This window comes from Sus scrofa, chromosome 4, assembly GCF_054392235.1.
Source record: "Sus scrofa isolate SSC_HxYL_T2T_F1_AM1 chromosome 4, Sscrofa_HxYL_maternal_Yorkshire_Landrace_v2.0, whole genome shotgun sequence".
NCBI lineage: Eukaryota > Metazoa > Chordata > Mammalia > Artiodactyla > Suidae > Sus > Sus scrofa.
This window is the reverse complement of record NC_139386.1, coordinates 8344698-8357626: the sequence shown is the minus strand read 5'-3', so window position 1 is coordinate 8357626 and position 12929 is coordinate 8344698. Positions and strand designations below refer to the sequence as shown.

Here is a 12929-nt window from a genome sequence, read left to right as displayed (position 1 = left end):
TGTTTATACTTCTCCAGCTCTGAGGGTCCATGAATCTCCATCTCTACAAGGATGGATAACAATATTCACCTGTTATAACCAGGACCACTGTGTACAGTTGTATAGGTTGTACATTGCACAACTCTGGGTGGTGCCATAGCACAGAGGCTGGGCTAGGAATAACACCTCTATGCAATGCACTGCTTGCTCAATCGAGTGAAGCAACACTATTTTCAGAGTCATTCTTAGGACTGAGTATCCTAATGCCGTGAATCATTTAAATTGTCTTGTGCACACCTGATATACATGGGAAAGGACATAACCTCTGTTGGGATGTGGTGGGCATGATGGGAAGGGGCCCAGAGGGAGATGAGGCTGAAGAAGAAGGCAAGGGTGGAGCATGGACAGCTTTGTCTTGTATGACTTGTTCCTGAGACCTGGAGTTTCAGGAGCCATGGAGGTGCTTTCAACAGCAGAATGATAGGAGAACATTTGTGAATAAATAAACAGTCAAAATCCTGACTGTTGTGTGGGAAATATATTATGGGATGGTTGGGTCGCCCACTACCACTATTCTATTCCCAGCCCCTAGCACTGTGCCTGGTGATTAAATGAAGAAGTGAGTGAGTGGGTGGGTGGGTGGATGGATGAATAGGTGCATGAGGCCCGATTGTATGGAAGGATGGCTGGCAGGCTCCTCCCCTCAGAAACTTTGACTTTGGCCTGACCCTGAAGGAGAATGAGGAGACTGAAGAGGCCAGCCCACCAAGCGTCTTCTCTCCTAGGTTAATTCCTTCTGTCCAGGAACCCCCGTCATCTTGGGAAGGAAGGAAGGAAGGGTGGGAAGATGAATGATACATAGCTTCATGGATGTGTAATTGAATAAATGGATGGAGGGGTGGCATGGATAGATGGGAAGACGGATGCATGGATTCATCGATGTATGATTGGATGGATGGTGCATGGATTCATAGATGATTGGATGGATGGATGGATGGATGGATGGGTGCATTCATAGATGTATGATTGGATGGATGGATGGTGCATGGCTCTGGATGCATGACCAGAAGCATGGATGCCCTACTGAGGTGATTTTGCAGGCCTGAGCCCCACTCCTCTCCTCCTACTCCAGAATGTTCCCGTCACCAGGCCTGCCTCGTCACCACCCTGCAGACCCGACCTGGTGCTGTGAGGTGTATGTTCTATGCTGATACTCAGAGCTGCACACACAGCCTGCAGGCCCAGAACTGCCAACTTCTGCTCCGTGAAGAGGCCACCCACATCTACCGGAAGCCAGGTACGTGCCAGCCGGAGACTTTGCAGCCATTCCTGAGGGCCTGGGTAGGGCTGGGAGGGACTGTCCAAGCTTGTCATGAGTTGTGGGCAGTGGCTTTTGATGTTCTTCAGGGAAAGTCACAGTCATCCTAGGCTACGTGGCGCTCACACAGGAGGGACGGACGGAAGATGAAAACCCTACTTCTGACTTAGAGCTTCTCTGCTCTGCCTTTATTCATTACTTCCTTGAGTTACGGAAGCCATTTTGGCCTTGGAGTTTCTGAGTGAAAGAATTAATTAGGCCACTCTGCATTTCCGTTTTACAGTTTAGAAATTGTTTCACATGTCTTATCTCATGTGATTCTCACGCTGTCCTGCGAGGTGGCAAGATAAGGGTTTTATCCCTGTCTCAGCAATTAGGAGACTCAAGTCCAGAGAAGTTAAGTTACTTCTCTGATTTCACACAGTTTGTGATGACGGAACAGAACGGAGACTTGGAGCCAGGTCTCCTATCCCTAGAGGCAGGGAGAGCAACATATAAATATATCCTTAAATGTAACACAGTACAGCCACTATGGAGAGCAATATGGGCGGTGCTTAAAAAACCAGAGTTACCATATAATCTTGCAATCCCATTCCTGGGCATCTATCAGGAGAAAACCGTAATTTGAAAAGACAGTACATGCTCTCTTATGTTCATAGCAGCACTATTCACAACAGCCAAGGTAGCAACCTAAGGGGCCACCGATAGTTGAGTGGATAAAGAAGATGTGGTTCATATATACAATGGAATATTACTCAGCCATAACAAATGAAATAATGCCATCTGCAACAATATGGATGGACCTAGAGATTATTGTACTAAGTAAACCAGACAAATATCCTTTGATGTTGCTTATATATGGGATCTAAAAAAAAAAAAAAACCGATGCAAATGAATTGATGTACAAAATAGAAATGGACCTACAGACATAGAATACAAACTTATGCTTACCAAAGGGGAAAAGTGGGGAGGGTTAAAAAAAGAAAAGAAGCTAAAAAGAAGTAAGTGCCTCCCTAAGTGAAATAGGTTAAGAGCTGAAGAAGAGGAAACGTGGGAACCACGGGCCTGGGGGTCACACCTCCCGCATTCGACGTGCTCATGGGATGAAACGAATAGCATTTTAGCAATGCCGACTGTGTCGGCTCTCTCATTTTAGCAGCAAATGTTGGCAAACTCCCTCTGATAACTTAGGCTTTATGGCCCAAGTCTCTGTTACAGCTGCTCAACTCCGCTGTTACAGCAGGAAAGCAGCCACAGAAAGGAAGGAATACACGTGCTTGGCTGTGTGCGAATAAAACTTTATTTACAAAACCCAGAAACAGCAAGATTTGTCCCCACTCCTTTCTCAGAGTATTAATGATCCTTCAGGCCTCTCTGGATCCAGTGGAATCTACTCGGCCCCCTCCTCCACCTCAACATTTATTTATTTATTTATTTATTTGCTTAGTTATTTTGCCTGCTCCCGAGCCCTATGGAAGTTTCCGGGCCAGGGATGGAATCTGAGTCACGCTGGTGACCTACGCCACAGCTGCAGCAGTGCCAGGTCCTTAACTGACTGTGCCACAGTGGGAACTCCTCCACCTCAGCCTTTGGATCATGGAAGTGTCCCCTGGCCCAGGAATGCTTTGATTCCTACAAGCTAAGGTCTTGGACTCAAATCGCAAAACTTGCCTTCTCTCAGGACATTTGTGTCCTTTAGTCAAGTTAGATAGATTTCACCCGCAGCACAGCCAGTCCGCAGGGTAGTCCGGCTGGGGGATGCCTTCCCTTTGAGGTTTGAGTTCTGTAAAGCAGATCAGACTGCTTCTCTCTTAAATCTGTGTGGCTCAAATTCAGTGTGAAACGCTCACTTCCGGCAGAAGATGCCCGCGTGTATCTACACAGATGCTGTTTGTTCGCACCTCTTGTGCACCTGGAACTACAGAGAATTTTCTTAACCTAGGTAGTCACATGGCCTCAATCTGTGGGTATTTGGGAACAAATCCATATTTCTGCAAAGGATTTAAAAAGGGAGAAATGCACAGCAAACGGTTTCCCCACGTTGGATCTCGTTCAGTCCAGGATTCACTGGGCAGCCTCTGGAGGGAGGTCGAATACCGCTGTGTCCGTGGGAAAGCAGGCTTGCATTCCCTCGAAATTCTTCAGCTTTTATATTTTCTGCCTTGCTCCCCCTTCAGCTGATGCCACGTTCAAGAAATGTGGCTGTTTCCTGCAGAGCAAGAGAGCTGACCTCAGATAGTTCTGCTGCTTTAGCACCCACTGTCCTGAAGGCTGGCCCGAGAGCCTGGGATTTGTAGTTGAAACCTTGTGAGAGGGAACCCGGGGATGGGGGGGCAGGGGCGGTGAGAAAAGTCATGATTTGTGATTGAGGCTAAATCACAAAGCAGCAACTAATTTCTTTCCATTCTGAGTTCATCCTCCTTCTTATTTTTTCAGGGCCGCACCCATGGCAAATGGAAGTTCCCAGGCTAGGGGTCAAATCAGAGCAGCAGCTGCAGGCCTATCACAGCCACCCAGCAACGCGGAATCCTTTAACCCACTGAGCAAGGCCGGGGATAGAACCCATATCCTCATGGATATCAGTTGGATTCTTAACCCACTGAGCTACAATGGGAACTCCTTCCATTTTGAGGTCTAACCCACAGGCCAGTATCTCTGCAACAGAGAAGGTTTCATTCACTCTTTCCCCCCCCCCCTTTTTCCCATTCATTCATTCATTCATTCATGTGTTAATCTCCTGTCATTTGCCAGGCACTGGGCTTGGCACATTACCGGCGTCATGTTATTTATTCCCAACATCTTTGTGTGGTAGAGACTGCTTCTGTTCCTATTATGCAGAGGGGAAAATTGAGGATCAGAAGAATCGCAAAGTTTTTCCAAAGTATCTGGTCTGTAACTCGAAACGCAGGTCTGCTGGCCTCTGCAGACCACCCTTGCTTCCTTCTCACCACGCTGACCCTCAGTGGCCTGGAAGTCAAGAGCACACGTCACAGCGGGGCAGGGGTCTCACCCTGGCACCTCTGACCTCCAGGACTGGACGACTCTTTGCTGCGGGGACCTATCTTCATTGCAGGACATGCAGCAGCATCTTTCGCCTCTGCCCTCTGAGATGCCAGTAGCCAGACTCTCTCCCCCACACTTGTGACAACCCAGAATATCTCCAGACACGGTCAAATGTCTCCTGGGGTGAAAACCGCCTCCGGTTGAACCCCAGCATGGTACCGAGCTCTTGAGGAAGGCATAGACTTCCACCTGCCTGTCTGTCTGTCTCCTCTCCCAGGCTCCTGTTTAGTCATCGTATATGTGTATTTTCAACAGAAGAAGCTGGAGAGGAAGCTGCCTCCTCTCCCTATCAGCCCACAGTGAAGCTGAGCAAACCAAACGTACCATGTGGAAATAACGAGAGACTTAAGCACACACACACACACACACACACACACATACACACACACAGCATCTCTTCACACTAGAGTTGGTTTCCTCTGGACAAGGCCCTAAGGTCTGTGGGGAAGCAGACACAGACCTGCCTTAAGTCCCTGAAAATGGCATTTGGCACCAAGCCAGGGCTCCGCAAAGGTGTCCTCAGTGCCTGCAGGAATGGACGAAGATGTAGTGGGGGAGATGAGATGGGGCCACAGGGCGGCTGGTCCATGTCTGGGGATTAGCAACTCCAGCCTCACCTAATAGACCGGGGGCGGGGGCGGGGGGGCGGGGTCGGGACACAAGCAAGGGACGGGGGCACTGCAGGCCTGGGCCGAGCCTGGCCCTTGACCTCGTGCGACCCTCTGACGCTGTGGTCAGAGTCAGGACTCAGGCAAGTGTGGCTTGGGACCTACATCACCCTGAGGTCCTGGCAGCTGCCCATCCTCCGCCCCTAAACCTGTTTGCTCAGCGGTGACATGCAAATACCAGGTCTTAGTTATAATCTGGAAATCCAAAAGCTTTGAAAGAAACATGTGAGGAGTTCCCATCGTGGCTCAGTGGTTAGCAAATCTGACTAGGAACCATGAGGTTGCGGGTTCGATCCCTGGCCTCGCTCAGTGGGTTAAGGATCTGGCATTGCCATGAGCTGTGGTGTGGGTCACAGATGTGGCTCAGATCCTGTGTTGCTGTGGCTGTGGCATAAGCTGGGGGCTACAGCTCCAATTCGACCCCTAGCCTGGGAGCCTCCATATGCCATGGGAGCGGCCCTAGAAAAGGCAAAAAGACAAAAAAATATATCTATGTTTGTAAGTTTGTGGCAAACTGGTCTGGGTGCGATGTCTGACTTGAAGTGAGCGAGGAAGTGGCGGTCTTCCTTCAGGCCTCTCACCGGGACCCCCGCGTTTCAGCAGAGGAGTACCTGGCGTGTCGGATGATGGGGCTGGGCGCCAGGTCCCCCGGGAGGAGGGAACCTTGCCCGTTCTGTGCCCTTCTGTTCTCTTTAAAGTCCGAGTAATTCAGAATCATGGTGACATCCAGCCCCAGGGCGCCGAGTAAGGGGCTGTGGCTCGGAGCTAGCCTTTCTGGAAGGACTTCGGGTGGCACACCTGGGAGAGGGGTAACTCCTCCTGGGGAAGGTCAGAGGTCTTTGCTGGGTTTTGTTTTTTGTCTTTTTTTTTTTTTTTCTCTCACATTGACCACTAACCAGAGTAGACTTAGGCTATTGGGACCTGGATGAAGAACTAACATTTTTCAAGTGCAGAAGGCAGTGTTTAGGCGTTTGGACTTGTTTCTTAAAGCGCAGTCAGAAAGAAGACCTGTGAAAGAAGTGCCTGTTCTTTCTCTTCCTCCTTCCCCTCCGCTGCCCCCTCTACAGACATCCCTCTGCCCGGCTTGGGTTCATCCGCACCTACTGTGACCATTGCCACCCACGGCCAGCTGCTGGGCACGTCCCAGGCCATCCAGCTGGGCGCTTCGTGGAAGCAAGTGGACCAGTTCCTGGGAGTTCCGTATGCCGCCCCTCCGCTGGCAGAGAGCCGCTTCCGGGCCCCGGAGCCCTTGAACTGGACAGGGACCTGGGATGCCACCAAGCCACGGTAAGGGTCCAGTGGAGGACATTTGGGGGAGGCCCAGAGACGTTCTCTCCCGTTCTAAGCCATCAAAGTGAGACTTGGTAGCAGAGCAATGCATTCAAGTTTGAGCCACGCGTGGAGGGGGTGTATTAGCTAAGGGGGCATTGAGCACTCTAACTCCAAAACCCCCGCTGACAGTGAGTTAACACTGACTCGATCCTGTAAGGTCCCTGTGGCGATGAAGCGGCTGGTGGCCTCTGCTCCATGCAGTGATGCTGGGGCCCAGGCCAAAAGAGACTCTGCCTTCTTCTGCACCCACTTTTCGAGGTTCCTTCCAGGAACCTTCCTTGACTTTGCATCAAGCAAAGACACCATAGAAGGGTCCACAGGGAAGGTCTGCACAGGCCACACCCACAGGTGTGAGAGCCCATCACCAGCCCCCGAGTGGCAGCACGGGAACTCAGCCTCCTGGCCATGACTGACTTCAGTGGAGCTGAAAAATAAGCAAAGAAGGAAAGGCATGCGAGCTAATGAAAGATATTTTAAAAGGATTTTTTATTCCCCAAATAGAAACGATATTAAAAAGAATTTTTTAAAAGGGAGAAAAAATGGAATATCAGATTATCCTTATTCCGCTACTTTCAGTTTTGCCCATTCGCTGTCATGCATATGCCACTGTAAGTAGTTGACAGATTGGATAAAATGTGAGTTTCTAATTAAAGCAGGTTCAGAGAACGGGGGAAAAGCACATTGATGCCTGCCTGTCTCGTCCCCACCAGCATCTCCCCTTCCCACTGGCACTTGTAGCCCTGTCCTGAGGCAGCTGTCTCCTCCGTGTCCATCACCACCCACAGCCAGTTGCTGGGCAGGTCTACAGACCCAGGGCCTGATAGGGGGACAAGCCACGAGGCTCTGGAATACTCCAGGCAAGGGACAATGAAAGCTTAAACGAGGACAGTGGCAAAAGGATGCAGAAAGCCATGACTCAGTCTCCACCACTGGGAGACAAAGGAAACAAATATGCACTAATTTGACCACTTTACCGTGTTAGGATCCACCCATTTGTCAGATGCGGTGATTGAGTCCCATAGGCTTTGCCGTGGGGGATAGTTGGAGAGCTTGGTTCAGCAGGGCCCGGTGTTAACGAGGCATGGCCAGGTAACTGTGCCTCACCAGGCATGTCCCGGACTCGGTCTCAGCTCTTATGCCAGGAGATGTTCCCACTGGCACACTTGGACTCTGTACTGATGTACAAAACAGCTTGGGACCCCTTGTCTGGGCAGCCAAGAAGGGCCCAGGTCGCAGGTGACACCCACTTTCCCTTGCTCTGTCTGGACAGCCTTCCCTTTGGGCTGGCACCCTGGCCCTGGGGGATGTTCTTGAGGCCCGTGCCAGAGGGGGTGATGGGCATCCTGCCATTTCCAGAAGCTGCCTAATTGCTGGTGGGCCACTGGGCCTTGGGGATGGGGCAGTGCGCTCCGCAGCCCATGATGGGTGGGAAGGGGGCTGGGGCGTGTCCCCTGGGTCGTTTTCCCTGCGAGCCATGCATTCCATGTGTATCTGCAGGGCCAGCTGCTGGCAGCCAGGCATCAGACCGGCCACAGCTCCTGGGGTCAGCGAAGACTGTCTCTATCTCAGCGTGTTTGTCCCTCAGAGCCTGGTGAGTTCTCCTGCCGCTGCTGTGTCTGTCCTGAAAACCGCAGCTTTAGAAACCCCTCCCCGGCGCTGCCAGCATGGTCCCCTCAGTGCTCTCCCAGCTGGTTTTTGGCTTCCAGCAGCCGAGTGGCTGAGAGCGAGCAGAGGGTCCTCCTGGTCCCTCGGAGGCCTCATCTGACCTCCCCACATCCTTGCACCTGCCTGCACATCATCCGACATCATTCTGCTCCAGGTCTCTAGAGACCATCCTAGGCCAGATGCAGCTGTGAGCAAACCAAGGCCACTGCCCTCGGGGGCTTACATTCTAGAGGGAGGAGCAGAAATAAACAGCTAAGCAGATAAATATTGGACAGGTGTGGTATTGCTAAGACTGAAAGGAAAGCACAGCAGTGGGGGAGGGGATAGAGTGATGGGGGGTGGGGTGGGGGCATGCCGGTGGGTGAGGGCCAGTGGTGCAGGGTCCTTGGGAGGCCACTGGCTGGGGAAGCTTGGAACCGGATCTCATTAACCTGTACATGTGGAAAGCAGCCACCCTCCTTGGAGAGACCCTTTTGGGGGCATTTCCTCCCATGTGTCTTTCATTCTATGCAGTTCTAGAGGGTGAGGTTTGGGACGGTGACCTTGACTCTGGTTAAGCTCTGTTTTGAAGCCTGTATCTGCCTAAGTAGCAGCTGTGATCCTGACATCAAGGGTTTGAGTTTCCTGTTTTGGGGGAAGGGTCAGAGCTCATGGTACAAAATGGAACCAATGAGCCTTAGGAAACATGAGTTTCTGGTGACACTAACCCCATGTTGACAGATCCCATGGCACATGTACCCATGCCACTGCTTTCTGGTCCCCTAGTTAACCAACAGCGAGAGGCAGTGCACTTTGGAGGTCTGACCACAGCCAGCTGACATGAGTGAGTTTTGAAACAAGGGCACCAAAACGTGCAGGGTCTCCTGGGTTGCATTAATAGAAGTATGGAGCCTAGAGTAAGGGAGGTGATGAGCTGCAGTCTGCCCAGTGCTAGTGGGATCAGACCTGGGATGTTGAATTAAGTTCTGGCTCCAAACCAGCCTGCCACTTCCCACCACCTAATCAGCCTGGAGAAGCAACTCAAGCTCTGTGTGCCCCAGTTTGCTGCTCTGAAAGCGGGGGGAGAAATAGCATCTTCTCATAGAGTTCTTGGGAAAATTATATAAAATGAGGCAGAGATATTAATTAGCCAGTGGACAGCCGATGAGAGAGACATTGGAAATGGCCATGCGTGGGACAGGGACTGCACCCAAAGGAACTCGGGCAACACAGCCTGGAGAAGATCGTCCCTCGGGCCATGTAGGAGCTGCCAACGATGCGGAACCAGCTGGGAAGGGACAGGACAGGAAGGGAAGGACCATCTCTGGAGGCCTCTGCTCATCATCAACCGGGCGCCTCCCAGCATCCTTCCCTCTGCCCCTCCTGATGCCTCTCAGAGGCTTTACTCCCGTTGGATGGATGAAAAGCCCAAGGCTCAGAGAGGTCAGGTGACTTGCCTAATTTACTCAGCTAGTGCACGATTACTGGAAATTTGGTCACCCAGCTCCCAGAGTTCTCAGCTAGGGCGGTGAGTGGTGACCAGAGAGCATAGACTTTCTCCGTAGCCTGAGGAAGAAGTTGGTGATATTACAGTTTATAGGGCACTTTTGTGTCTGTGATGTCGTTGGTCTTTATACAACCCTAGGAAAAAGTGATAGAAGGACTTATTTATATCTTCTCCCTCCTCGTTATAAAGGTGCAGAACCCCAGGCTAAGAAAGGCTTAGGGACTCACTAAGAGCTCACAGCTGGGCTGAGTGGAGACTCGGGTCCGGAGCCCGTCCCCCCTTGGGAAGTGCCCAGTCTAGAGAGCTTTGCCATGTTGGTTTTCGGCTCCTCCGTCACCCGCCCTGCCTGGCCGGGTGGAGGAGTGTTAATGCCACAGCAGCGCTTGGCCCCAGAGTGACAGACCCTGTGGGGGAGGGGCCGGCATCTGGATACTTGCATCTGGCCAGTGGGGTCACAGAGGCTGAGAGCCACCCTCACCCCCGAGCTTTGTCTTTGCTTCTCTGACACTTGCCAACCACGGACCAAACGGCCTTCTCTCTTGCTGATGCGCTACCCAATAAAAATAACGCAGGGCGCTTTTAGGAGGGGACACAGGGCCTGCCCCTGACCTTTCAGGAAGCCCACAGCAAATGAAGCCAAGGCCCCTGGAGCTGGCCTTTTCCCAAGGCATCTAAACAGCCCTCATATTTGAAGAATCCACAAGTCTCCCAGGGGGTGGCACCTCTGAGATGAAATGTCGCACAGGTGATGAAGGGCCCAGGATAGTGGCTGGGAGGGAGGCTGGGGTCAGAATTCTGGCCGACCCTTTTCTCTCTGTAGATGTTTCAAGAAGCCAGGTCACCACTCCTGGCCTCTGTTTTCATGCCTGTAGAATGGGGGTGTGTCATCCACCTGGTGGGGTGGGAGCTCTAAGAAACCTTCTAGGTGAGCCTTTCCCCGGGCGCAGCACCTCCAGGCAGGTCCTTCCTTGGGGTTCGCTGTTGGTGAGGGAGCGTCCACGTATCATGTGTCAGAACCCGGGGTCCCCAGAGTGGAGAAGTCCCAGCCCAGGGAGTCAGGGCCCGGCCGGAGTGAGCGAGAGCCTCCCAGGGCCTTGCCTCACAGTGGCCTGGAGTGGAACGATGTTCTAATAGGAATGGCTCAGCCTGGGCTGGGATCCCTGCTCTGCTGCTTCATAGCCCTGTGATCGTGGGCAGCCTGTTTAGCATCACTAAGCCTCTGCTTCCTCGTCTGTAAAATGGGAAGATGCCAACCTCACAGCGCTGTTTGAGGACGAACAAATGACACACACAGATACTCGATGCCTGGTGCTCGGTCAGGGCGTAACGAAGCAGCTCGGGGTTCACAAGATGGGGTTTCCGGCAGGTGACCACACTCACGGACTCTCCAAGGAGGACGCAGAACCCACTTCCAGAATAAACAAGGGGTGGGAACTGGGCTGCTGGGAGCCCGCGTCGCTGCACGGGACTCGCCATTCATGCCTCTGGTAGTGTGGGCAACGTGTCTTTCCTTTTGATGCCCCTCAGTCTCCTCATCTGTGAGATGGGACTCGTTTGGGCTGCTCTAACAAAGTACCACGGACCGGGGGGCTTAAACCACGAAAATGTATTTTCTCACCATTCTGAAGGCCAGAAGTCCAAGATCAAGGTGTCTGCGGACTTCTGGCTGTTGTTTCCTTCCGAGGCCGCCCTCCTTGGCTTAGCTCGATTACCTTCTCCTCTGTCTCCACGTGGCCTCACCCCCCATGTGTGTCTAAATTTCTTTGTCAGATAAAGACGCCAGATTAGGATTGGATTAGGGCCCCTGGTGTAGGACCTGCTTCCCAATGCTGTCACATTCTGACTCTGGGGAGGGAGCACCGTTCAGCCCATAACTGAGACGAAATCTGCCTTCAGGGCAGAGTCGTGTGTAGGCTCAGAGCCTGGCTCCTATGTGGGAAGGTGCCCTCACCAAGCTCTGGTGTGAAAGCGGGCCACCTGGTGCCCTCTCATTTCTCCCATCCCCGCAGACCCCCAACTCATCTGTGCTGGTGTTCTTCCACAACGGCGCTGAGGGACCGCTGGCCATGGCCGTGGACGGCTCCTTCCTGGCTGCTGTTGGCAACCTCATCGTGGTCACCGCCAGCTACCGAACGGGCGTCTTTGGCTTCCTGAGTTCCGGTGAGTGGCTGGCGGCGGTGGGGACTGCAGACCCCTGCGCTGGGTGTGTTCTCTGTGTGCGTGGAGCCCTTTCTTCCCTCCAGACGCCCTGTCCCTTCCCCGGCCCTCCTCCCGCCGCTCAGCAGGCAGTGGAACGTCTAGCACATTCGAGAACCCCTCGGCCATGCCGACGCCCACGGCTGAGTCACGGCTGCCCTGATTACATTTACCGGGTGTCTGAAGCTGTTCTGAGTACCTTACATGTTTATCTTGTGATGTATTTGTCTGGGCACGTGTGTATTGAGGCCCTGGAGGCTTACACATGTGCTCAGCTCACATGGTCAGGAAAGAGCGGAGCTGGGATTCACCACCAGTCTCACCGTGCCCTGGGGACTCTAGGGCTGCATCAGAGCTCTCGGGGCAGGAAGAGCCATTTATTGGAGTGAGGGCTGCATAGATAACGATCTCTGCCTCCCCTTTAATGCCAGCAGCACTTGCAAACCCTGGCCTGCGCCCTGTCCGGAGCCCTTTCTCACCCTGGTTACTGCCTCCACCTTTCCCACCACCCCCAGGGCAGCACGGAGGCCTGGACCTGTTCCAGCGCCACTTGCCCGCCCACATGTCTTTCCCTCCATGTCCAGCTGGCACCTACTGCACCCACGGCGGTGGTAGGGCAGTCCCTCGTCAGGCAGCCGTGGCAGAGGACAGACACACCAGGCCAAGGGCTGGCTCTGCCCTTGACTGTCCATGTGACCTTGAACAAAACCCTTCCTTTCTCCAAGTCTCAGTTTTCTCCTCTGTAAAATGGGAATTTTTACCCAACTTCCAAAGTGACGGTGAGGCTCAACTGAGGTGCTCCGTGTGAAAGGGTATAGAGGCTGTGATGGGCTTTGCGAGTCAAGGTCAGGCACTGAACTTCGTGTCTGTTCTCATCTAAGACCTGGAGCGTGTCGCTTGCTGAGTATGGCTGGATGGGTAGGAGGTTGCATGGCCACAGTGATGGAGTCCTCTAGAATGTGGGTGAGCCGGGCAGGCATCCAGCATAGCGGAAGTCTGGGAAGGCTGGGGAATGCGGGCTGGGTGGGCCACGTGGCAGGAGGCCCTGAGTGTTATAGAAGATTCCAGGCCTGCATGAGGAACCTGGAACAGGCTGCGAGTTAAGGCGAAAGGCAGCCGAGTGCCAATGAGGGGAATGAGGGTGACGAACAGATTTCAGATTTTCCTTCAGGGGAGCGGAGGCCACTGCTGGAGCACCGCACGCTCTGCCTGCGTTTTCTTT

General features: G+C 52.9%; 1 protein-coding gene across 2 annotated transcripts in view; it reads left to right on the top strand.

Annotated features, from left to right (window-relative positions):
* Positions 1–12929, top strand: part of TG (thyroglobulin) — a 224048-nt gene that overhangs the window by 110127 nt on the left and 100992 nt on the right. For both annotated transcript variants that reach the window (XM_021088574.2, NM_001168418.2), the window contains 4 exon segments: positions 1112–1276; positions 6096–6315; positions 7858–7951; positions 11521–11671. In XM_021088574.2, the coding sequence (XP_020944233.2) occupies positions 1112–1276; positions 6096–6315; positions 7858–7951; positions 11521–11671 (630 nt within the window).